General features: G+C 46.3%; 1 protein-coding gene across 4 annotated transcripts in view; it reads left to right on the top strand.

Moving 5' to 3' along the window:
• KLHL3 (kelch like family member 3) overlaps positions 1 to 23,928 on the top strand; it is a 100,974-nt gene that overhangs the window by 69,578 nt on the left and 7,468 nt on the right. For all 4 annotated transcript variants that reach the window (XM_035560798.2, XM_035560797.2, XM_035560795.2 and 1 more), the window contains 8 exons: positions 1,699 to 1,820; positions 9,100 to 9,262; positions 12,292 to 12,401; positions 16,828 to 16,944; positions 17,919 to 18,068; positions 21,000 to 21,117; positions 21,880 to 22,077; positions 22,867 to 22,968. In XM_035560798.2, coding sequence (XP_035416691.1) covers positions 1,699 to 1,820; positions 9,100 to 9,262; positions 12,292 to 12,401; positions 16,828 to 16,944; positions 17,919 to 18,068; positions 21,000 to 21,117; positions 21,880 to 22,077; positions 22,867 to 22,968 — 1,080 coding nt within the window. The remainder of the gene's footprint in view (positions 1 to 1,698; positions 1,821 to 9,099; positions 9,263 to 12,291; positions 12,402 to 16,827; positions 16,945 to 17,918; positions 18,069 to 20,999; positions 21,118 to 21,879; positions 22,078 to 22,866; positions 22,969 to 23,928) is intronic.

Genomic DNA, 23,928 nt, shown 5'->3' with positions numbered 1-23,928 from the left:
TGCTGGTGGGTGTAGAAGCCCACACTGCCTTTATTTTTTGTTGGCTGTGTCACATGAGCGCCACAGAGACAGATGATGTTGTCGGATCGGTCCCTCTGAGCTATTTCTGTATCGATCATGGGTGAGAGCGTCCCAGCCTCTCCTCTGCCCCTGGTTCCAGCGAGCGCTGTCAGTGCCGTGGCTGCTCTGCTTTGCCCCTCGCCTCTGTAGGGTTTTTGTCTGGGTGCTCCTTGCAGGCAGCGCCAGCTCCGCGTAGGCTGGTGTGCACTGGTCTGCTCTCAGAATCCTCCTCTCATCTCTGGAGATGGATTTTTGGGGGGGAGAAGAAGTGCTGGGAGATGTTTATTTTGTCAGTCAAAAAATCCTACCTTCTTTGAAAGCCCCCCAAATGTAGGTCATTTATCCCTTTGTACTTGTACGTTTGTATTCACGGGCTTCTCTGAATAAAATGTTGTTTGTTTTTAAAAATAGAAGTTGGAGCAAATATTATTTCAGTCCACTTCCCTTTGGGTGGTGTTGGCCCTCCTAATACTTATGGTCTGGCCTGACTCCTGTTATTTACTTCCTTATTGGCATAAGTGAAGCCCCAGAAGTTTAATTTCCAGGCTCCAGGTTTTGCTCGGGCTCGGACCCGCCTTAGCATCTGACTCCGTGCCGTGTGCTGTGCACTAAATGTGCCCGGCCACGTCTTGTCGTGCTCGGTGTGGGGCTGTAGGCTGTAATTACTTCTCACATAGGCTGCAGAAACTATTTTTCCTCTTAATCCCACAGCAGTATTGAGTCACCAGGTTTCTTACAGTAGTGATTATTCATGTCCTGGTTTCAGAATTGACATTTCTTCAAGCTGTCCTTTGTCTGTCTGTATTTTTTCATCTGTCGTTTCCTTTCTGCTCTGGAGCTTGCTCTTTCTGTTCTGTGGTTCCTGGAGATCCTGCTGATTAAAGCCTGGGCTGGGTGATCTCACCCTGCGTGTGAATGCTGGAAGGGGCCCTGGGGAGTCTTTCCTCCTCCTTCCCACCGCGCTTTTGTTACCGGGATGCGCTCCTGTACGCACAGGGTCTGCGTGCGTGGTGCCTGCAATGACAAGGACATCTTTTTGCACAGATGCTTTTTGTAAGGTGCAGCTGTGCGGACAGGTTACAGCAAGGTAATTTAGGGGAGAAGCGTGCAGCACACCGGATCTTTGCTGGTTTTCCTCAGCAGGTGTCAGGTTATTCCTCAAGAAAGAGGGTGGCACTCTTTTATCATAGGGTATACCATAAAGCACCCTAACTCAGCTGCTGCAGATGATTCATCTGCCCATATATATTTAAATATATTAATAAAGCCCTCCTAAGGCTTGTCCACGGTCTCTTTGAATCTGTCCCTGTGATGAAACACGGCTGAAGGCTGTATTGTTTTTTCAGCCCCTATATGTGTTTGAATGCAGGTGAATTTGCAGGTTCTTTTCCTGCTTTTTCTTTTCCTTGTTGCATTTGTTGATGACTTTTATCTTACACTAGTGTCTTCCAATGTTGAGGTGCTCTTTAGGCTGCATTAAGAGGTTCTGAGAGCCTTGCTAGTTGTCCTTAGATAGTCAGGGATAGCGTCAGGGCAGTCTATTAGATACCAGGAGTATGTGCTGGATGTGGGGGGAGCAAGGGCTGAAAAGAGCTCCTGCCAAGCGAACTCTGACTGTCCTTTTGAAATGTTTTTCAGGAGACATGTCTGAAAGTAAAGCCAAGAAGATCGAGATAAAAGATGTTGACGGGCAGACGCTGAGGAAGCTGATTGATTACATCTACACAGCCGAGATAGAGGTCACGGAAGAGAACGTGCAGGTGAGTCTGGTTCAGCTGCTCCGTGGAAACCCAAGTCAGAAGCTTGAAACTCAAAAGCCTTGGAGAGGGGTGAGTGATCTCTTCAGGCTGCAGGAAGTAAAAGGTTGAGCTTAAAAGAGCTCCTTCCAGCCTTGTTCACTCTTGAGGCACTTTGCTGCTTTCCCTGCGCATACGTCATGTTGCATTTAGCTTTCGTATCAAGCTTTTATAACGAGCTTAGGCATTTCCATTCCAAGAAGCTGCTGACTTGTGGGTCAGTCTGGCAAAGGTCAGAAGATAGTCAAACAAGCAGCGAGTCGAATGTGGTTTTAAGGTCCTGGCAGAGGAATCTGACTGTTAGTTTTTAAGTTCTTCTGGGGAGTTTGATTAGTTTGGCAGAGCTTTGAGTGGAATATATTGTTAAAATGAGGGCATTCGTCCCTTCTTTGTGTGCGTTCTGTCTTGCAGTTCTTTGAGGTAAATATTTGTCTGAAAGTGGAAGGGGTAGTTGAAAGGCAGCCTTACAGATAAAGCAGGATGCAAGGAAGAGTGCTTTGTTGTCTGTGTCACATGGCTGTGGCTGCTGGTAAAGCTTTTTCTCTTCTCTTTCTTTGACTGTAAGAAAACGGCTGTGCACTTAGCCACTGATGTCTGGGAGGGATGCTGGGAGCTTGTGTGCAGGCGTGCTTTTTGGTTGTTCCCTGGTTTTGTTTGCAAGCGGTAGTTTAGGCCTGTTGTTGTCCTCTCGGTGATGTGGGCATCAGGCAGGGTATCAGCAGCCGGTGTCTGTCTCGCTGGAGAGGGAGAGGGAGGGGAAATGCTGCTGCCTGCGTTCTGTTGACCTAATTAAGACGGCAAAATTAGACTGGTACAAAGTCCTTTACTGCGTGAAATTGAGTTCTTGCTGTGGATGGGACACGCTCGCCTGTTCTGGTCCCTTAGGGAGGGCACAGGTTCTTGCTGTGCTGTAGCGTGTGGCTCTTCCTGCAGGAAACTCTGCAAAACCTGACGTACGTCTGCTTTGTGGTCTAAGCCCTGGGCCATCCTTCATGACCCAAGCCTGTGGGTGTCTTCTTTCTGCCCTCCAGTGGTACAAACTTGTCTTTCTGGCCTGCTCTCGACCTGGCTCTTGTCACATCAGGCTCTTATCACATCAGATTGTGGACCCTGGTTGTCCTGCGGTGAGGCTGTGCAAGCCAGGCCCCTGGGGACCACCGGTGAGGAGACCTTCAAGGTGCCTTTGCAGCAAAGAAGCTGATGTTCAAACCCCCCTGAGCTACCTGTCCACTGCAAGGTCCTGTGCTTAACTGCAGTGTGTAGCAAAGGTTGTAAGGATGTGAGCTCCTGCACTACTTCAGTAGCATGTAGTGGGGAAGCAGAGTAGATTCTTGGACTTCTGGGGTCTCCTGTTGCTGGAGGAGAAACGACATTTACACCCTGTCAAGCTGCCATCTCTTCCTGGGGGAAATGTGAAGACTGTATCCACGTGCTTTCAGAAACGTATGCGTTCCTTCCCTGCTCTGGTTGTTAGGTGGCCACAAGCACCCACTCGGCACGTGGGATGTGCTGAGCTCCAGCTGCCATCTGGCGTGCTGGATCCTATCAGTCTGCATGGAGAGAGGCTTGCTTGAAGTTACTGCACGTGCTCTAGCTTTTCCCCCACGAGAGCACCTCGGTGCTCGTGTAGAGCTGCACCTGCATATAAGTAGGGTGGCTGCACGGCCAGCTCCAGCCTGCTCTGCACTGGCAGGCTAGACCTGCCCCAAGAAGTCCAGGTGTTGCATTTCCAATCAAACAGAAAAATAATTTTTTTTAGTGAAACCTAACTGTATTCTGCCTTATGTTGGCCTAGGGATTACAGAGAGTTGAAGTCAAGAGCCGTGCCTGTCCTCATATTTTGGCTCACATCTCTCGGACGGTATGATCAAAAATATGTTTGGTGAATACTAAGATTTAGGCAATGAGCTTTTTCCCAGTCTAATAAAGCACTCCCTTTTCTTCACGATTTATGTAAATAAGCACACTGTGAATAACTCTTTAGTCTGGAGGTAAATTAATTCATAAGAAATGAGGCTCATCTAGAGCAAGATCAACTGACTAGACCATTTTGTTATGTTAAAAATGTCTGTCTTGAAAATGTTTTGTGGAATTTGATAGAATTTTGTGATGAAGCCCATAGAAAGATTAAAGAGGAATTTCCATACCGTCTGTGGGTATTTAACCACTGAACAGAATGCCATAAACAGGTTAATGGCCGCAGAGAGAAAAGTCTACATAAAAGAATATTCTGTGATTCCTCAGAAAGGTTCACCCAGGTAAAGGCAAACCGAAGTGAACAATTAAGCCCTCGGTGTGGATTAACAATGGCAGCCTTAGGAAGACGTGAGCAGTTTTGGTATTTTACGTTGTCACGTCCTCCTGCTGCACGGCTCCGTCAGCCATCCAGCTGGAAGGGTGCCTCGGTGGTGCCGGTCTGCGATGTTTCAGCAATGTTCCTTCACAGTCTCGTCGTCAGACTTCCTCAGTTCCCAGCAGCTATCTCATGTCCGGAGCTCCGATTGCCTAGCTGGAAGAGGGTGCATCAAAGGGTTTTTGTGCAGTTTGACACCCAGTTGTTCAGACTTCTTCAGCAGATGGAAGAAGTGATTTCTGGGTATGCATGCCAGTTAATTCCATTATAGAAATTACAAGAAAAAAGATTGTTATATGACATTAATTGGTTGTTAGGTGGCCCGAAGCTGTTCCGCTGGTGCTGGCGTATGGAGAACCAGCAAATCTATCTCAGAGCATGCTAGAGAATTATTTAGCCATGTATTAGAAGGCTTAGAGATGCTCACACTCACGTTGCTGAAGCAGGTGAGTTGTTGGCTGCTTTGGCTGGCTTTGTCTTTGTTTGGTGTTTTCTGTGCGTGGCAGGAGACATATTGCACTGCAAATAAGAGCCCAGTGCTCTTGTGCCAACAGTGCCGTGCTGCTGGAGCACAACATCCTGCAGATGGGCTGGCAGTGCGAGGTGGGTCAGAGCTGTTGTCGTTCAGGGAGGAAGGTTTTATTCAGACTTGAACAACAAGGTTTTCCATCCGTGAGCAAATACAATGGGGGGAAAGTGCAGAAAACTGATGACAGAAGTCAACAGCTGTCCCTGATCTGAAGGTGAAACGAGTGACACAAGAATTGGAGCAGTTGTGTGTGGAGTTCCCTCTCCAGGTACAGGTTACTTTTCTGCACCTGTGGGAATCCATATCCTTCTGGAAGGCAAGAAATTATAAAAATGATCCAGTTGGGCTTCCGCTTCAAAGAAAAAGTGCTTTTCCACGCAGAAGCGCAGTGTGGTAAACATCTGCATTCATAAGGTTCTTGGTGTGCTTATCTTGGAAAAGAAATAGTGCTGAAGCCGCCGGAGATCATGGGGTTGGTGTGTCCAGGCTGGCTGTGACACTGAATGGAGATCTGGGGGGAGGCCTTTCATTCTCCTAGGAGCTCCTGTAAAGACACCCGAACCTCTGTCTGTAGACAGTGAATACAGTCCTCCTTCAGCACTTTGTACCCATCCTCAGTGATGGCACTTAATTACTTGCAGCCTGAGAATTGCCCTTCCAATTAAGAAAGTCACTACCATTAGGGTTGTAATGATTCCCTGGGAAAAGTCCTGATTAACCTGATTTCGTGATTAAATTCCTATTAATGAGGTGCAGCATACCACATGCGTGGTGTCCTTGTACACTACTGCAGTCTGAGGTATGGCTCGTGGAAAGAAAAATGAAGAGATGTCTAGAAATCAACTGACCGGGGGAAATAGATGTTGAAACTGTCAGCATTCAAATATAATAATCATAACAAAAAATGTCTCGAGAAAGGAGGAAAAAAGCTTCGCTAGCATCTGTAGCGCTTCCTTTTCAGAAGTGTGCTTCCCCACCTCATGTTTCCCAAAGGACTTAGGACTTCAAAACAGAGGAAGGAGAGTCTTGGGCAGAAAAGAAGTTTGGGTACTGCAATGATGAAGGGTGCTAAGTGGGTCATTTCATCTCCCGTCCCTCTGTGCGCTCCAAAAGCTGCAACTACAGCTTGTACAGTTTGCAGAGCGCCTTTCAGCTCAGCTTTAGGAGATGCAATAAATCAGGTCTGTTTTCTCCCTGCTGTAATAACTCGTTGCTTTGCGTCACCCTCCTGGGGTGCTGGAGAGTCCTCCAACAGCAAGGCAGAGTTGTGGGCTGGGGGACCTTTTCAGCCTTCGGGAAGTCATCTAGATGAGATTGGCCTTACAGAAAGGTGAGAAGAAACTCGTGTGTGGCATCAGAGGACTGTGCTGGAAGCCTGGCAGGTGCTCCTCCACTTTTTTTATCCAACTGTTTACCAAGAGACGGTTTAGCTGTTCTGTGCAGTGAAGTTGGAGAAGGTAGATTAGGAGGGAAGTTGCAAGCTACTCCCCTGTTTTCTCTCTCATCCCTGTATCCCCTCTTATGCCTGTTCCTGGAGAGGTTTGTGGCTTTCTGATCCTGCCATGCGTGCCGCTGCCTTGGCTATTTCACCCCAGGTGGAGCATTTAAGTAGAAGCACCATTGTTCACGCTTGGCACTGCCTGGTAGCAACTGGGGAGTGATAAAGCCTTAATTGCCTTCCTTACGCTGGAAAGCCACATTACAATAATGCCGTTTTATCTCTGTTCCATGTGCACTGTTGAGCTATTAAGTAAAAACCAAGCATTTAACCTGCCCTGCAAATGTGAGCTCTGCTTGTTTCTCTGCTCGTGGTTTCCCCCGGGAGCTGTCTCCCTGTTTGGGCAGATGTGCGGTCCCAGCTGTGGCCGTGGATGTACTGCTGAGGATTACAGCCAACACCCTTTTTGGCCTCCAATTTGACTAAATTGTCAAAGCAGCTTAAAAGCTTTAATGTCTCTGCTTTGGGGAACGCTCCTCGCCCCGTTTTGCAGAAGAATAGTGCAGGTTGCCTCTTGGCTGAGGTTACCTGCAAGGCATGGCAGAGGAGGGAACTAACCCCAGTCTCTGAAGCCTAGCGTTAATGCCCTGAATATGGAATGAACCTCACGGCAACACAGATCGCTTTTGGCTGAAAGATGTTTCTGGTTCAGAGACATCAAAGGTTTATGAAAGTGTTTAATTGCACAGACAATGTTCTGTTACACTTGAGGCTGGTACAGAGTCTGCGGAGTGAGAGCACAGCTGGAGAAATGGATGGTTATTGCTGTTTTGTACCATAGATGAGGTCTGGACATAATTTATTTAGCAAAGAAATCAGTCTCGGTAGCAATAGCAGGTAATTTTGATAGAGTTTTGAAAGACGACTGGATCTGGTGAGGAGGCTGATCTGGTGGAGAAACCAGATGAACAGTACGTGCTCTAAATTGTTCACAGTAGTTGGAGTTCAAATATTAAAAGCCAAATCCAGACCCAAGTGAGTAACTTGCCTGGATTTTAATGGGGTTGCAGCTTGGTCCTGCTGCACGTTTAGGCAGGGCATTTCCTCTTGTTATTTCTAAAGGAAACAGACATTGTGCTAGCGGATATCCTTTGCTTGCTTTTTGCCTTCCCTGGTTTAAAAAAAAAAAAAAAAAAAGTAGAGTGGTAAGATGTTCAGCTGGGAAATAAGAAAGAGAAAATCCACTCATCTGTTGATAAGCTATTTTTATCCTACTTCTAAAGCATTATATGATAATGCTCCTTTCACGATAACTGCGGTGGTGTGAGGCTGCTTCTCTGCTGCCCTGTCAAGCCAGCCTGAGGCTGCAGGATAGCAGTACTGGGATGTCCAAGGGGATGTGGCATGTGGGTATCACTGACAGTAGCTCAGAGGCAATATCCCCAAACGCTTCAGCTAGGCATCTGCATCTGCAGGCACGCTTGATGGTAGGGTGTGCTTGGAGGAAGCTCTGGCTGGTCACAGGTAGTCTGCAGGGAGTTCCCATCCATCGTGCAAGCCAGGCGCTCACCTTTCTGCTGCTGGAAGGAGCTCGTTCAGCCAGGTAGAAAGTTGCTCACGGCTAGGTTCCAAAACTGCAAGAGCGTTGCCATCTCGATTTAATCAAAACCACAAACTAATCTCCTCCTGGCGTCAAGAGGCTTGGGGCAAAATGGGCTCCCAGGTTAATTGTTTTTCTTTTTTTTTTTTTTTTTTTACTGTTGCCTGTTGAGGTGGCTGCTTGGCAGCAGTCAGGTACTGTGGGTCTCTGCTGGAGCTGGAATGTGTCAGAGGCTTAGAAAACACCTGGGGTGAGTGAATTGTGAGTGTCCTGCCCTGATGGGAAACTAAGTGTGGGGGGAGGCAGGCAGGGAGGGGAGGTCTTTTTCCCTTCTCTGCCATCAAGATTCGAGGAGGTGAGTGCTGTTAACCTGCTTGTTTTGTTTAACAGCCACATTTTTTTGGGGTTGGAAGTAGTTTTCCGGAAATCTGTGCTCAGATGGTGAGCACAGATGCCTGGTTTGAAGACCATGTGTGAAGCAGCCAGAGCTACGGAAGAGCTGGGATCAGAAACGTCTGCAGTTGCTGTAAGACATAAGAAAGGAAGTAGCTGATGTCACAGGCTGTAACATCCCGACCGATGTTATTTTCTACTTCCTATCCTTGCTCATTGACCTCCAAGATGGTCTTTCCAGCAGATGTGGCAGTCCTGACCCAGTTTTGTCTCTCTTTTCTGCCCTTGGTTTTGTAGGTACAAAGCAGTACCTCATTTTCAGATGCAGTCATGAACCACAGCACTGGTGTCCACAGATTTTGTGTGGCTGAGAACAGGGCTGTTGATTTGAATAGTTGGCCCCATCTTTCCTGAGAGCCTTGCTGTTACCAGAACCTGCTCGAGCTTGCTGCTGTCTCCCTTTCTAGTGGGGCAGTTTGGGCACCATGCTCAAAAGCCAGCATGGTTTTGATGGAAATATGAAGGCTCGAGATTTTGAGGGTGCTGGGGTGGTGTCAGCTTTGAATGTGATGGTAAAACATGCAAATAATATAAAGCTCTTCAGGGGAAACCAAATCTGTGGGCAGGACCTAGCTGCAGCAAAGGCAGAGATTCAGGTGTGTCCCTGGTTGTTTGCATTTTGTCCTCCCCTTACACAACTTGAAGTCCTTTGAGGAGAAGAGCTCTGCTCTCAGCCCATCACAATATAGCCATTTCCATCTCTCAGAGAACGGAAAATTCTGTGTATGAATACTGCTGAAACGTTAACCTTCTTTCTCACACCCCACAGTGATGTGTCCCTGTCTGGAGGGGGGTTGCATCTAACTCGTGCAAGTTGGGAATTAAACTTTCTCTGTTGCTATCTCCGATTTCCCTTTCTTGTTGTTCCAGGTTTTGTTGCCAGCTGCTAGCTTATTGCAGCTGATGGATGTTAGAAAAAACTGCTGTGACTTTCTTCAATCCCAGCTGCATCCCACGAACTGCCTTGGAATTCGAGCTTTCGCAGATGTGCATGCGTGTACCGAGCTGCTGCAGCAGGCAAATGCCTACGCAGGTGAGGAAAAGGTCGTCTGTTTGTCGAGGTAAACCTGCTTGCAGGTGCAGCAACTCATAGGCTGAGCAAGATCAGTGTGTAGTGGTTGGTCTCGTCATGCTTCTAGTATTAGACCAGGAAAGGGAATATACTTTGTGTTGTAGACTTGTGACTTCTTGTAAAATTGTGAAATGTAGTTTGGTGGCAGGGAAATGCACAGAAGGTTTAAAAAGCAAAACACAAGAAATCCAACTGTACAATCCTCTGGATCCCAGCCTGCAAGATAGTTTCTAGGAGGGTTCCTAGTAAGCTGTTTGGCTTCCTGCTCCGCAGCACGGTGTTGGAGTGCTGGTGTTCACCCGTTGCCCTCTCAAAGGGTGTGCTGCCCTTTGAGTGCAGGAAGCAGTCGCTGGGGATTTGTGCACTCTAGGAATAACTGGCAGTGGGCAGAATTAAATCTTGTGGGTGGGAATGGGAACACTCAGCTAAAACAAATCGTCATGCAGTTTGAGCCTCTGATACGTGGAGCAATGGTAGCTTACACCATGGGTAGATAAACTCTTATTTCCTTAATCCCTTGAGAGCGGGCGTGCTTGGTTGCAATAAGTAGGCGCAGGCAATGGCTGTCAGCATTCCTCGTCTGTGTTGTAAATGTAAAGCTGTTCCAAGTGGGCCTGTACTCCTAACTCCCCTGCACTTTCCAGTCTCCTCTGGGACAGTTGCCCTTGACCTCTGATCAGAATTTCTCTACTCAGTTTGTTTTTCTGCTTTTGTGTCTATTTATATAGGCAAAAATGCACCTGCTCTCTCCCAGAGCACCTGCTGTGTCCTGCACCATTTTCCTGGGTATGTTTTTGTCCTCAATTGGACCATAAGTAGGCTCAGTGGAATAAAAATGTGCCCACCGAGTCCTCCCCTATTCTCCTGCAAATAAAAGTAAAACCTTTTTCAGCTGCTTTGGCTGTATTATCCCCTGGAGGAAAAGGTACCCTGGATGGAATGGTTAATTTTGTAAAGGCTTGCTTGTAATATCTCATTATCCTTGCTTCCAGGCCCTGTTTAATCTTTAACCCAACAAGCAGTGCATTCACTGTATATTTATTTGGTTGTTTGGCAATTAGAAAGTCTGCTTTGTTGTTTTATTGGCCTTCATAAGTCCCAGATAGTACAGTAGCCCATGTAATGTTAATGGAACTCCATTAATAAAAATGCCATTAAAATTCTTTTCGCTATGTTGTTTATGTAACAGCATTAAACAAAGACAGAGGTCCCAGGCTCAAGAGCCCCTGCGTGCGTGAGCTCAGTTCCTTGAGAAGTGCTTGGTTCTGGCCAATGGATAACCTCAGTAGGTAGGGGAGCTGCCTGGATAGAAGCAGGCACAAGTTACTTTATTAAAATCAGTAAATATTTTTACTCGCTTCCAACAAATAGCAAGAGATAAATATCTTTCTACTGCCAGATGCCAATCCAGAATGAACAGGAGATTGTGTCCAGAAGTCAGAGTGCATGCAGATTACTGTGTCGGGAGCATTTCCTGTTTTTCAAGTATTTAAGGCTAGAGTAGTTCATTAGATCTTATATATGATTTCCAGCATAACACAGTATTAAGCTTTATTGATCTTTTTAATCAGAGCCTTTGGCTTAGCTGTGGTGTTTTTGGTCCCCATCAGACTAAAGGGGTCTGTGGCTGGGGAAGCCCAAGTGCCCTCTGCAGCAGTGGCATTGGTAAGGAGTTGTTTGGGTGAGATCTCCAAAGAGATACTCTTGGGAAGTTGTGCCAGCTTATGTCCCCGCAGTGCTGTTTTTTGGCAGGAAAAGCACTTTGCAGAGATGAAATCAAAAGGCAGATCTTGCTGCAGAGGGAGCTCTTTGGATATATGAGCCTGAACTTCTCAAAGCTAAAGGGGTTAGGGCTTGAAAAAAACTGCTTCAGATCAAGTGGCTGAGAATTGTGTTTCAGTCAAAGGTAAATGAGACATAGAAAATGGCAGGTGAGCTTAAATTGATGTGTATTTCTAAGAAATGCTAGGAAAACTAAAATTGTTCTCAACCAGCTAATGGCCATTTTGACCTAGAAATTCTTTCCTAGAAAGTAATTATTTCCTAGTGCCCTTTGGTTAGATGTAAAGCATGACAGATTTGATGATCCCTTTTGGGCTTCTGCTGCAAACTGAATTCTTCCAGTGTGGGATTACAGCCAGAGATGTGAATGGCTGTATTTTGTTTTCAGGTGGCTCCTGAAGTTACAGCATGGAGGAATTTGGAGGCAAAAAGGGAGAAGAAATGTGTATGGTTGCAGTCTGAGTAGGAAGAGGCAAGGCTGCCTTGGAAGATAGATGCTGAGGGTTTGGAAGAGGGGGAAGCTGAAATTTATATGTTTTTGGGGAAAAATAAAAAGTTGGAAGGGGAGAAGAACTGATCCCGTATGTGTGCGTGGGACGAGGCTTCCCTCTTGCCTATCTCTCTGTTATGTCCCTTCGTGCACACAGATTCAGCTGGGTGCTCAGGGAGCCTTCACTATTCACTGCTGGCTTGTGTGCACCAAACTGTGTTCGGCTGGTGCATGTCGAAAGTGGGCTTTGCTTGAAATAACTGCAAATATCAGACACCCTTGATGGAGCCTCTCATCTAAGTGTTGAGCAGATTTGCTTCTGAGTAGGTTGTTGAAATGGGCAAGAATTGAATCTCAAGGTAGCCAGGTTACTTACTGCTTTGGGAAGGTATCGACGCTTTTCTCAATTGCCACTAGTGATCATATCTGCCACTGGAAAGTATTTCGTGGCTTTGCAGAAAGTTAAGTTCCATTTTATGTTTTATTGCCATTTACAAAAGAGTCTCATGGAGCTTGTGTTACTTCAAATAACATCTCATTTCTTAGCCTCCTCTGAGACTGTTTTCTTTTTGTTCGGCCATTCAGTTGCAGTGTGTTGTTTGTCTTGGTTGCCCAGAGCTGTAACGATAGCAGTTCTCTGAATGCTGTAGCCCTTCCATTGACTTAAAGCATGGATTTCATTATAATTTTGTGTTCCCCTTTTTCATTTGTTGAACAGAGCAGCACTTTCCTGAGGTGATGCTAGGAGAAGAATTTCTTAGCCTTAGTCTGGACCAGGTTTGCAGTTTAATATCAAGTGACAAGCTCACAGTCTCCTCTGAAGAAAAGGTACAGTAAATCATATAGCAACAGTGAATTTAAGAATGCTGAATGTTTCTAGATATTACATTGGAAACTGTTCTCGTGTTATGCTCTTTAGGGGCCGTTTTCTAACAGAGCTTACGAAAGGAGAATTTAAAATAGTGCAATTCCTTGAAATACGTGAAAATGACCTTCAATTGGTTGTTCTTCATAGGAAGTAATGATTCTCAGATCTGTGTCTCTTCCAAAAGCCCTGGGGGACAGAACTGAATTCCAACTAGGAACCTCCCATCTGTTGTTGATGTAAAGCTCATATTACCTGTTGTAAAACCTCAAAAGTAGGTGAATTGCTCTAGGCCAGGGAGGAGTACTGCCTTCTGTTGCACCTTGAACAGAACGAGTAAAGGAGGTCCACAACTGAGAAGGAAGGAAAGATTTTTCTAACATCATGAATATATATATATATTTTTTTTTTTAGTGGAAGAGGGAAATAAGGCACTGTTTTGGTTGTTTTGAGGCTGAAATGTTGAACCAACTCATGTTGTCTGTAGTCCCAGAAAGGAGCTCAAGCAGTGGTTGTGGCACTCAGGGAACTCCAGGTCCTCTTTGTCATGACCTGCAGCAGGTTTCTGGGCTGTGTGCTTCAAGTCTTTCCCTCTGAATCATCACTACAAGGAGGTGGACACCTGTAGAGGCTACAGAAGAGCTTGAAGGTCACTTGTCTTGTAACTTCGGGCCCCCAGTTTTGATGGGGTGGGGCTGGACCCTGGTGTGTTGGGTGCTGCTGTTGTGTCCTCAGCTGGCCCAGGTGTGTGCACCCATCCTGCCCAGTCCATCCGTGCTGCAGATGTGCATGTGCTTGGGCCCATACGGGTCACGAAGCTTGCCAGGAAACCTGCAGCACGCGAGGTGTGGATGCAGATACGCTTTGTTCAGATCCACAGCCAGCAAACTGGGAGGCTCTGGGAGCGCGTTTCCGCAGGGCTTGGGCCAGTGTGGGTATCTCGGTGGGGTGCTGCTCTGTGCCACACAGGCAGGGCCAAAAGGGAAAAAACAAATAGTGTGAACTCCAGGCAGAATTGCTTTGCGTGAACCAAGCCGTCTGCAAAGGGAAGTGCAAGTTTAGTAACCACTTTTTCCAGTCCTGTGCAGCATTGTTAAAAGGCTTTTATTGGCCTTGAGCCCAGAGAAATCAAAGTGTCTGCTCCCTCTTCTCAGCTTTATACAATCAAGCCAGTATTTCTGTAGATGGTTCTAAAAGTTGAATATACAAGTCAGTGCAAGGAAATGGAAGCGTAAGCTGTACATTCAAAACAACAGCTACCAGTAACAGGAGATGGGCAGAGAATGGGATTTGAATATAAACGTGAAATATGTGCTGGAGTCCAAAGACCTGCTGAAAATTGAGGGCAGAGTGGTAGGCTGCTGCTTTGTATTAGCTTCGGTGTGACAGACGAGCAGTTTTCCTGACCTTTATTCTTCCTATCTGCTAATGCGTTTGGTGTGTATCTATATGTGCATTTCCACACACATTTATATGTGTGTGTGCATGACAGAGTATAACTATTTTTCAGCAGTAAGATGTAGTAAGCAAGCAAATGCTACAAACATCTGAGGGTTAAATTGTCCCAACCAGACTTCGTGAGAGGCTTTCGGGCTCCTGTTCTTGCCATGTCCCATGTGTGCAGCCCATGAGCCAGGGCATTCCCATCTCTCAGAGGTGGAAGAGCTACAGCTGAGTCCCAGCAGGGCCAGAAGGCAGCAAGCCCCAGAGGGCAGAGTTGCCCCTAATATGCTTCCAGACCAGGTGTGTGCCCAAAAGCTTGTACCGTCTCCCCTTCCTCTGCCACCCCCAACTAATACTAATTGACCTAATAAAATGTATTCTTTACCTCAACAGATTTTGGCATAACAATATCCCTAGGCTACAAAACAATAACAATATCCCTTGACTACAAAAAATGGTTGCTGCCACAGAAATGATATAATTGTAAGATGACTACTCTGAGGAATTTTCCCCTTTAATCAGAGATTATTGTCCTTTCTATCCTTCTCCCCCTTGCTGTTGTCAGTCTCTGCAGTTGCACGGGTCCTTCTGGCCTAGGACAAAAGTTGGGTTTGGTCCATGGCTGCTCCTTTTGCTATAGTTAAGTACTTTGAAGGCAGCTTTATTGGTGCTTTCTGCACCTGACCTAATTTACTCTGTAATTATAGCAGTGTATGCAAGCAAGGAAAAACTATTAAAAAATCATGTTTGCTCATATTTACTAACTCTGAGTGAAATGGAGGGGCTTCCAGCCCTCAAGAAATGGCTTCTGCCAGCTCAGAATAGTGATGAAAAAATTCTGAGAGAGTTGGGATTTTTTATTTTGGGGACTTTACACAGAGCCCATTAATTGACCCATCTTAGCATGCAGTAGGAGCTGATGCAGAGTTTGGTCCTCAGTGCTGGGAGCATCTCACAACTGGATTTTTCCCTGCAGAGGGAAAATGTTTTGTGAAAATGTATCAGTGTCTCAGATTCAGATTTTTTTTTCCCCATTTCTTAAAATCAGAGCCAATAGGAGATGCCAGTGGGTGACTTTTAAAATTTCTGTTATTTTTGGAGTAGGCACAGCGGGGTAGTCAGCGTGTGCCTACCTCTGGAATGGTCTCCAGCGCTGCGGAGACGGTTAATTCCTCATACCCACTGCTTTACCTCCCTTTAACGATTTTTCATTGTCATCTTGATCTGCAGCTGGATATATTCCAGTCCAGTGACCTGTTCTGCTGGTGCGGAAGAGGTTAATGAAAAGCATGTTTGTGGGCTAAACATTGCTTTATGCTCCTACCATGCTCATTTGCAATTAAAAATCTCTTAACAACCTAGTTTCCATTTTAAATGCCTTGTAGCTAAAGTGAAATAGTTTGTTTATTTATTTGTGCTTAAAAATACTTCAAGGTTCTGGAGTAGTTATTTTCCTCTGCGCTCGCTGGGGTTTGATTACAGGGCTCCCCGTTGCGTTGCTGAAATCCTTGCTGCAGCTTCCTGAATTCCAAGCAGTTCAGCAAGAGCGTTTGTTGGCATAGGAAATGAGGCTCCTGCTTTACTGCTGACTTGTTTTTTTAAGTGTATAGTTCAGCAAAGAGGAGGAAACCCCTTTGCACTCTGCCTCTCCTTTGTGCGAGGAAGCGGCCGTCGGTGCCTCCTGCAAATACATTTGCCGGCAACAACTGGGGACCGAGAGGCAGTGCCCTAGGTTCAAGTTAATGCTGTCAAATTACTGACCTTGGACCAAAGAAATGGTTTGCTGGGGGGGACTGGAAAGAAAGAAAAAATAGCTTTGCAAATTGGCCTGACCAGGCGGTGACCCCGGAGGGAAGTTGAAGCCAGGGGCCTGGGCTGGGCGCGCTGGGGCGAGGGGGCAGCGGCACCGCGGGCTGCGTGCGGGAGGGATGCACCCAGGCCCTCCCCAGTAACTGGAGAGCAGGATCGGTGGCATCATTTTGCGCGTAGGCACGAGTTAAGTGTCAGAATTTAATTCTGACTCTGTGAGGAAACTCCACCGCGAGGATCAATATCCTGCTGTGCAATATCTGAGACTGCACCACCCCCTTGCCTTTGTGCCTTTTCTCAGGAAGCCTTTTACGCTCCCAGTGACATTTTTAGGCCTTTCTTTGGGGAGGAGTGTGGCTGACAGTTATATAAGTGCATGCATATTCATGCATGGATCACGTAGGACACTTCCGTACGCGTTTATCCGTTGCACAGGGCTCTCTGCTGCAGGGGGCTGTTTGTGCGCAGTGTGTCATGGAGCCAAAGTTTGGGTCCTTATCTGCGCGGGCTGCATCCAGAAATAAAACTACGTTTGGGCTCAGACCAGAAGTCCATCGTGCCCTTGTTTCCCTGTGGGAAGCGCAGCCCTGCCTGTAGTATCCGGGCATTTTGAGCGGTGAAATAAATGCAGCGCAGAGTGGGGTGAATCTGTCCTGTGGGTTTCTTGGGTTGGGGGGAACTGGTGCATGGGTTAAATATGATGGTGAGGCAGCGACTTGCCATGAGAGCAGGCTCCTTCAGGAGGGGTAATCTTTCTTATCAGTAGTAATCGTTGTGGCTGATTTCATGAATAATGGCCACCGCAAATGTCAAAAGGCTAATTAAGTTTCCTGGCCGCCTTCCAGTACTCCTTACTGTACAAGAGGTGCATGATTGTCCTGGACACATGCTCAGCTCTGAGAGCGATACAGCACATCGAGATACGGAGTTGCTTATTAGCATGCACGGTCAGCTCGCCTCTTGGCTACTGTGGTGCTTGAGCTCTTTGCATACTGTCCTGACTTTTTCATCTGTTTGTTTGATAGGGATCTTGCATCTCCTTCCTTTGACATTGCGAAATCACAATGCTCCTGATTTTGGGAAGGTGACTGCAAGCCTGTTCTCTTTTGTACATTAATTGTATTTTTATCTGTGTAGGTCTTTGAAGCGGTTATTTCTTGGATAAATTATGAGAAGGAGTCTCGCTTAGAGCACATGGCTAAACTGATGGAGCATGTTCGCCTGCCCCTTTTGCCCAGAGATTATCTTGTACAGGTTAGTCTGCAAATAAGTAATTAATATTGCACTAAAGCTTATGGTAGCTCCTTAATCAATGTCTTGGCTCTTTGCTTCTGAGATGAGTATTTTGGCATGTAGCTCAGTCTGTAAACAGGAATAATGGAAAAACCGGGTGGAATCTGAAATCTGTGTGTGTGCACATGCATGCACACAGAAACCTTCTTACAAAATGTGACCTGTGCTCTGCCTGGCAGTGCTGAGAGCTAAGCTCCTGCCAGTCTTGGTGGAAGCATTTAAAAGTAAATATCTCAGGATTTTTTACCCAGAAAATATTCAGGTCATGCTCTTACAGGGCTGTACAGTTTTTTCCCTAGTGCATGTGTGATAGTTTTGGCTTAAGAAGTGCTCTGTGCAGGAGCAGGATCTATGGAGATAGGTCTGTGTGACTGGCAGGTGATAAGTTGTCAGTTGGAGTCTGACTTAGAGATTGTTCTTGACAAGTTAATTCCTGGGATCTGGGCCTCAATAATGAGCCAAGAATCCACGAAGAAGAGGCTGGTGGGCTCTTTGACTGCTATGCTTTCAGCGTATGTCGAAAAAAAAATCAACAATTGAAATAAAATTGATACACGTGAGATGCACCCATGTCTGTCTCAGCTGTATCTTCTTATCTGGTAACAGATATTGCCTCTCCTTAAAAGTTCTTACTCAAATTATTTTGCACCCAAACTCCTGGTAAATTCTCCTGTGTTGAGATACTAGGTGTTTGACAGGGGGTGATAAAATAGAGGGAGAACTGCTGCTGTTTAGTGATACTCGAAGAAGGGGAGCCTGGATGTTAATGCATTTGTTTCTTCGGAAAGAACTGGCATTCCGTCTTCTGCATTTTCTGTGTTGGTGCTTCAGAAAAGAAGCTCTGGTTTCAGTGTGTTTACTGCAAAGCTCTCTTTTGACCTGAGATACCAAGTCCTTAACTTTAAATGATCTTTCATGTGTGTGCATGTTCTCAGACAGTTGAAGAAGAAGCTTTAATCAAAAATAACAACACGTGTAAAGACTTCCTTATCGAGGCCATGAAATACCATTTGCTTCCTCTGGATCAAAGGCAATTGATCAAGAATCCCAGAACGAAGCCAAGGACTCCTGTTAGCCTGCCAAAGGTAAGCTGAGTTCCCTTCCAAAAACAGGAGGGAAATGTCACTTCATGACACCTCTCACAGTATAACTGGTGGCGTTTTCTGTCTTTGAAAGGAGCTTATGGGCTTACCACAGTACTTTTACTAACTCCTAATTGTTTTGTTTTCAATTGCTCTGAGCCCATTAGAGGAAAGTCCGACAGCAGGATGTGTGTTGTATTTCCTATATATTATGGCCAGTCCTCAATCCTTTTGTTGGGTGAGCAGCCCAGGGGAAGGAACTGCTCGGAGAATGGGCCCTGTCTTTTTATAATTGGTGCTGCTTGGATACTAGGGGTTAATGGATGTGCAGCTATCATCTGCTGAGGCTGAGCAGGGCTGCAGACACAAGCAAAAATCAGCTGAGGTCAGGTCTTAATACAGTCAATGAAGATAACAGGAGTTTACATCAGTATTGTTAAAGAGCAAAAGTCATTGATGTGGAAGGGGAGCGTGCCATCACCTGCTGGGGAAATCAGCTGGAAAAACGGATCTTGGTTGAATAATGCTACTCAATTCTTTGAATCGCTTTACTCCCTCTTCTGGTATTGCCTATACCCACTGAGGATGTATAATTAAGTTTGATAAACGAGAAACCCACAGAGGAAGCAGTATCTCTGCTCCCAAGGACAAGGCTCTGCTCTCAAAACATTTTGTGAGCCCCAAGTGGTTTGGGGAGCGACCGTTGCTCCTGGAGCAATGGCCTGAGGATCAGTGACCTGCGGTAACAGCGGCTGCAGGCAGCTGCCTGGAGAGCTGCTGAGGTTTCTGCGGGTTCCTAGTGCTGTGGTGGAGCCCTGCTGGGGAGGATCACCATCGGTGCCTGTCATTTTTCTGTCTCCTTAATCAGAAGGCAGGAAAGCAGGAAACAACAGCAACCAGACATGTGAGCAGGAAGTCTGAAGCAAATTTCAATAGACTCAAAGCAGCTACTGAATAAATAATCCTTGTTACTCCCTGCGTTTGTCCCAGAGGCATGTGATGCTCTGGCCTCTGCTTTGTTAGTGAGGAGAAAATGACAACAGAAACTGTTTAACCCATGCCCCAGAGATAAATGCAGTTCATCACCAGACTGTCACTGAAGTTATTAACAAGCTTTTCAGAGATCGTAAGATGTCAAAACCATACTGTGTTATTTTTCTAAGGACAAATAATAGGGAGCCTGTTCTGTGGCATGGTGTATGAGATCTATGCTATGAGGGAGTGTTCAGATGTTCAGCTGCTGAAAGGTTTGTCAAGAAATTGCAGTTCTGTAGAGCATGTCAGTGTGTTGTCTATTCTACCTGCTCGCACTGAAGTGAAGTTGGTAGAAGATAGCTTCGGGGGTTTCATGAAGGGCCACGTAACCCTTTGTCAAGGACTAAAGAAGTTAAGGATGAGAAATGAACAGTGATCGAGTGACTGCAGAGGTTCTCAACATATTCTTTAGCATGACCTGAGTACAAACCCAAATTTTCTGTGGGTCTGTTCTCCCTTCTTTTTAACTGTAAAGAGATGGGAGAAGGTGCTGATCTTCCAGCAGTCCAGGTGCTGAGAGTCTGAGCTCATCTGTTGGTCCTGCTGTGAAATCTCTCAAGTCTGTAATTGTTTGAAGTTCTGTAGCTTTCCATGGGAGACTGTTACACAATTAGTAGTTAGACTGCTAACTTGGACTGAATTTGCTTTCTAAGGTCGTGTTTTCATCTTTCTAGATCAAACAGTTCACTGTTTTCATACTCGTGCAATACTTCAGACGGTTGTCTGGCCCTGTGCTTTTAAAGCAGCTGTGGTGGGGGTTGAGCTCCATACCTGAGTGACCTCAGGTGTTGATCTTATCCCCTCAGCTACCCGCAGGCGCCTTGCAGAGGCTAAAGCCAGTATCGTCTATGACTATATTTGAAGCCCGCTTACCTCACTTCCAGCTCCTTGGCCTTGTAAAAATCGCATTGTCTTGGGCAGTGTTTGCTCCTGCTGTTCCCTGTGATAAGGGAACGAATCCTCCTTTTCCATAGCTGTGGAGGGGCAGAAGGAAACGTGTTCAGAACAAAGTACAGGTAGAGACATTTGTAAATGCTAGAGGTTCGGAAGCTGCCTGTGCATGTGCCGGTGGGCTGCCCTCGAGCTGAGAGCCCCTGGCTGCTGGTGGCAGGCAGGACAGATCTGGGAAGGAGCACACTGCACGTGGTCCACGTCTTCTTGTTTTCCCCCAGGGTCCGCTGATTTCTGTTGCTAGAAATGGGGATTAGGTCTAGGTGGGCTCTTAGGCGGACCCAGCAGAGGATTTCTCATGCCCCTGAGATTTGCTGTTGATTACCTTCACGCAGATTTTTCGCTTCCCTAATGTGAAGAATTTAAGGCTTAATTACTAGATTTGCATCAACGCACGTTGGAGCCAAAGGCCCTAATGAAGCTGACAAATCACTTCCTTCAGCAGTCCAGCATCCCTGGGTCTTAATAGTCCTGATTTCCCCAAGTGTCATCTTCCCTGCAGGTGGCAATACAGCTGTCAGGTTTTATTTGCTAAGTGGCATCGATTATTTTTAGCACCACCATGGAGATAATGACTAAAGAGTGGGCTGGCTGTGGAAGTTACCCTGGAATCTTCTTCACTTAAAAATACTTGTGCAGTGAGCCTTACACGCACGGTGGTACAAAGCAATTCTGTGTTTCGGGGGGAAATAGGGCAGGTTGCCCACTCCAGAAACAGTGAGGAAGGGTTAATGGGGGCTGCCACACTTAGTTTGCATTAAAAGGTAGGTAGTTTTATTCCCCAAGAATAGAACTGACTTAAATAACCCTCTCTGCGGAGGCTTTTGGTGGCCTTGCAGTGTTTAGGTGGCAGGTGCTCTAGACCAGGTTGTGCTGATGGTTTCTTTTCAGAGAGCAGCTGCCTGGGCTGATGTCTGAGGTGTCCCAGCTCTCATCTTCCCTCTCCAGGTGATGATTGTGGTGGGCGGGCAAGCGCCCAAAGCCATTCGCAGTGTGGAGTGCTATGATTTTGAGGAGGAACGGTGGGATCAGGTCGCTGAGCTTCCTTCCCGGAGATGCAGAGCAGGTAATGGGAACTTACAGCCTTCTTCATTTTCCCAGTGCAGCTCTTCAGGGCTGGACAGTTGTGTTCTCAATCCCTTAGGAGTTGGACTTGATGATCCTTATGGGTCCCTTCCAACTCGGGATATTCTATGATTCCGCCTTCCTCTCTGCCCCCAGCCTCAAACAGCTCTTTGCCATTCCTTCTCCTCCGTCGTTATGCACGTGTCCTTCACATTCAGGTGGATATCCCGCTTTTATAGGGGTTGTTTCTGCCTGTCCCCTTGCTTCATCATCTCTTTCTCCTGGTTGTTCCTCTATCCGTTTCCCCTCCTCCTCCTGTTCCACTGGCCGTGGAAGCCCACAGGCATCCAGTTTTCCTTGCTGGTTTCCTAGTGAAAATCACAGGAGCTGAGTCAGGCCCTCGGTGGGCTTACAGGATGATGGAGACTGGATCTGTAAGCTGAGTGTTCATCTGAAGACATGCGAGATGGATGTGAATGTGGATCACCATTTGGTATCCTCTCTGACTCAGAAAAACCTTTCATTCGGATCTGAAATCCATCTGTGCCTTATGTTGCTGTGTGTTTATGTGCATTTCACTATCCTTATGACATATGTATTTTATCATGCTCGGCTCCAGAGCTCCTAACCTGCAGAAAATGCTCAAGACTTGCACACGTTCTGCTCTTCCCTGCTGTCTTACACACCCTGGCAGACGTCTGATGATGCTTGGTTCCTAACATGTTTGTAAAACCTCCATAAAATCCCTCTGCTCTTTTACCAGGTGTTGTATTTATGGCTGGCAATGTTTATGCTGTCGGGGGCTTTAACGGGTCGCTAAGGGTGCGCACGGTCGATGTGTATGACGGCGTGAAGGACCAGTGGACCTCCATAGCCAGCATGCAGGAAAGACGAAGCACTTTAGGCGCGGCTGTGCTCAACGATCTCCTGTATGCAGTGGGCGGCTTTGATGGCAGCACAGGTAGGTGACTGAACAGAAACCAGGCAGTGCCTGATCCAAAACAATGTTTTCAGAGTCCCCAGCAAAGTTTGCAGAGCTTTAGTGAGGCTCCAGAGCAATTTCTCTATGGAGAATGAGCCAGAGACTGGGCATATTGTGTTATACCTAACCATATGCTCACTCTGACCCTTCAGTAATTGCAGAATGTCTCACCAAGGCTTTTTTCCTGGAGTGATACGGTTCTTTCAGTCTTGTTCTTTATGCGAACATTCTTACTCTGTTCTTAAAAGAGGGATTTTTCCCAGTTTTAGTTAAAATTTGTGTAACGTGAATGAAATGTGAACAAGGCATTTTATGGGGTATGTGCGTCTGGGAGTTAGTTTGGCATAAATGGCGTGTTTAGATTCACACCTCTGCTGTAGAGCTTTGCCACTTGGTTTAGCCTTAAACTGACTATCTCAGCTGGTGATGAGTACAATACAACAGGGTCTGGGGTAATTTTTAAACCTTTGTGTGGACATTTTATAATGCTTGGAAGAATGTGACTTTTGGGCTTGGAATCTGGACTCTGCTCCACTTTGGTGTCCCGGGACAGGGTCTATGTGATAACAATTTTTCCAGCTGCTGGAGAAGTGGCGTTAACATGCTGGCCCCAGCCCGAAAGGAAAGGGACTGCAAAATTGGGTTGTAGGAGTGTGGGGGGAATTACAGGCTGGGGAGGAGGTAGAAGGCAGATGAAAGTGCAACACCAATCTTTTTCTCTTCTCTTTTTTTTTAATTAGAAAACCTGTGTATCCCCTTTTTAACTAGGTCTGGCATCAGTTGAGGCCTATAGCTATAAAACCAATGAGTGGTTTTTTGTGGCTCCCATGAACACAAGAAGAAGCAGTGTTGGAGTTGGAGTTGTGGAGGGTAAGAAAATCAGCAGCCATTTCCATCAAGCAAATGTTACTGCGTCAAACGGGGGCCTGAATGGTTAAGTGCAATAGGAAGCAACTGCAGGATCTGTTCTTTAAGTTGTCTTCAGTTGGTAAAGATTTATTATATATGACATAATCTTTGTAGCTTTTTCCATTCTTCTGATCTTGGTGAAAAATCGTGTGTAGCTTTCCAAGAACCTCAGGCCTGTATGAGACCAGCCCATGCCTTCTGTGCGTGCCATTAGGTGTGTGCCGGTTTCTTTGAATCTTATTCTTCTTGAGCTGCTGTTGGTTGATAAAAGCAAACTGTTATGCAATGTACACTGTTGCCATCAGCAGACAGTGTGTGGATAAAGCACCCATTGCAGAAAATCTGCTCAGCAAGAGAACAGGAGCATAGTTCATCCCACAGCCCAAGCTGGTGGTTTGGCAGGAATACTAAAACCTGTGTTTATTGACATCAGGCTTTCAGGCATGCATGGCATAATTTAGTTGGGTTCGTAAATGACCAGGGACTGACGATAGCAAATGCTGATACTGCGGCAGCCTGGGAATGAAGTAGGCGAGGTGAGCAGGGAGGGCGCTTTGAGGATCGCAGCAGCAGCTGTTGGCACGTATGTGTCAGCACCCAGCTTGAACGAGCTGGAACTGAGCAACTTGGTCTGGATCCAGGAGAAGGAGCAATTTAGATAGGAACCTTTTGCTTCCTTTAGCAAAATCAGTTCTGAAGCAAACGAAATGTTTTGTTTGACCTTATCTTTAGCATGGCATAACAGTTTCCAATTAGTACGGTGTGGAGCAGGCAACAGCACAGGAGGAGCACAGTTGCAAACATCTGATGATCACAGCCCGAGGAGGCTGTGAGTGGAGCTGTGTACAAAGTTGGTAGGTGATAAAGGGAGACTAGGAGAGCGTATGAGTCAGGTCTGTGAACAAGGTTTTTGGTGTAGCA

The sequence above is a fragment of the Cygnus atratus genome, chromosome 14 (genome assembly GCF_013377495.2).
Source record: "Cygnus atratus isolate AKBS03 ecotype Queensland, Australia chromosome 14, CAtr_DNAZoo_HiC_assembly, whole genome shotgun sequence".
NCBI lineage: Eukaryota > Metazoa > Chordata > Aves > Anseriformes > Anatidae > Cygnus > Cygnus atratus.
Note: the sequence above shows the minus strand (reverse complement) of the source record. Positions and strands in the feature narration are given on the sequence as shown.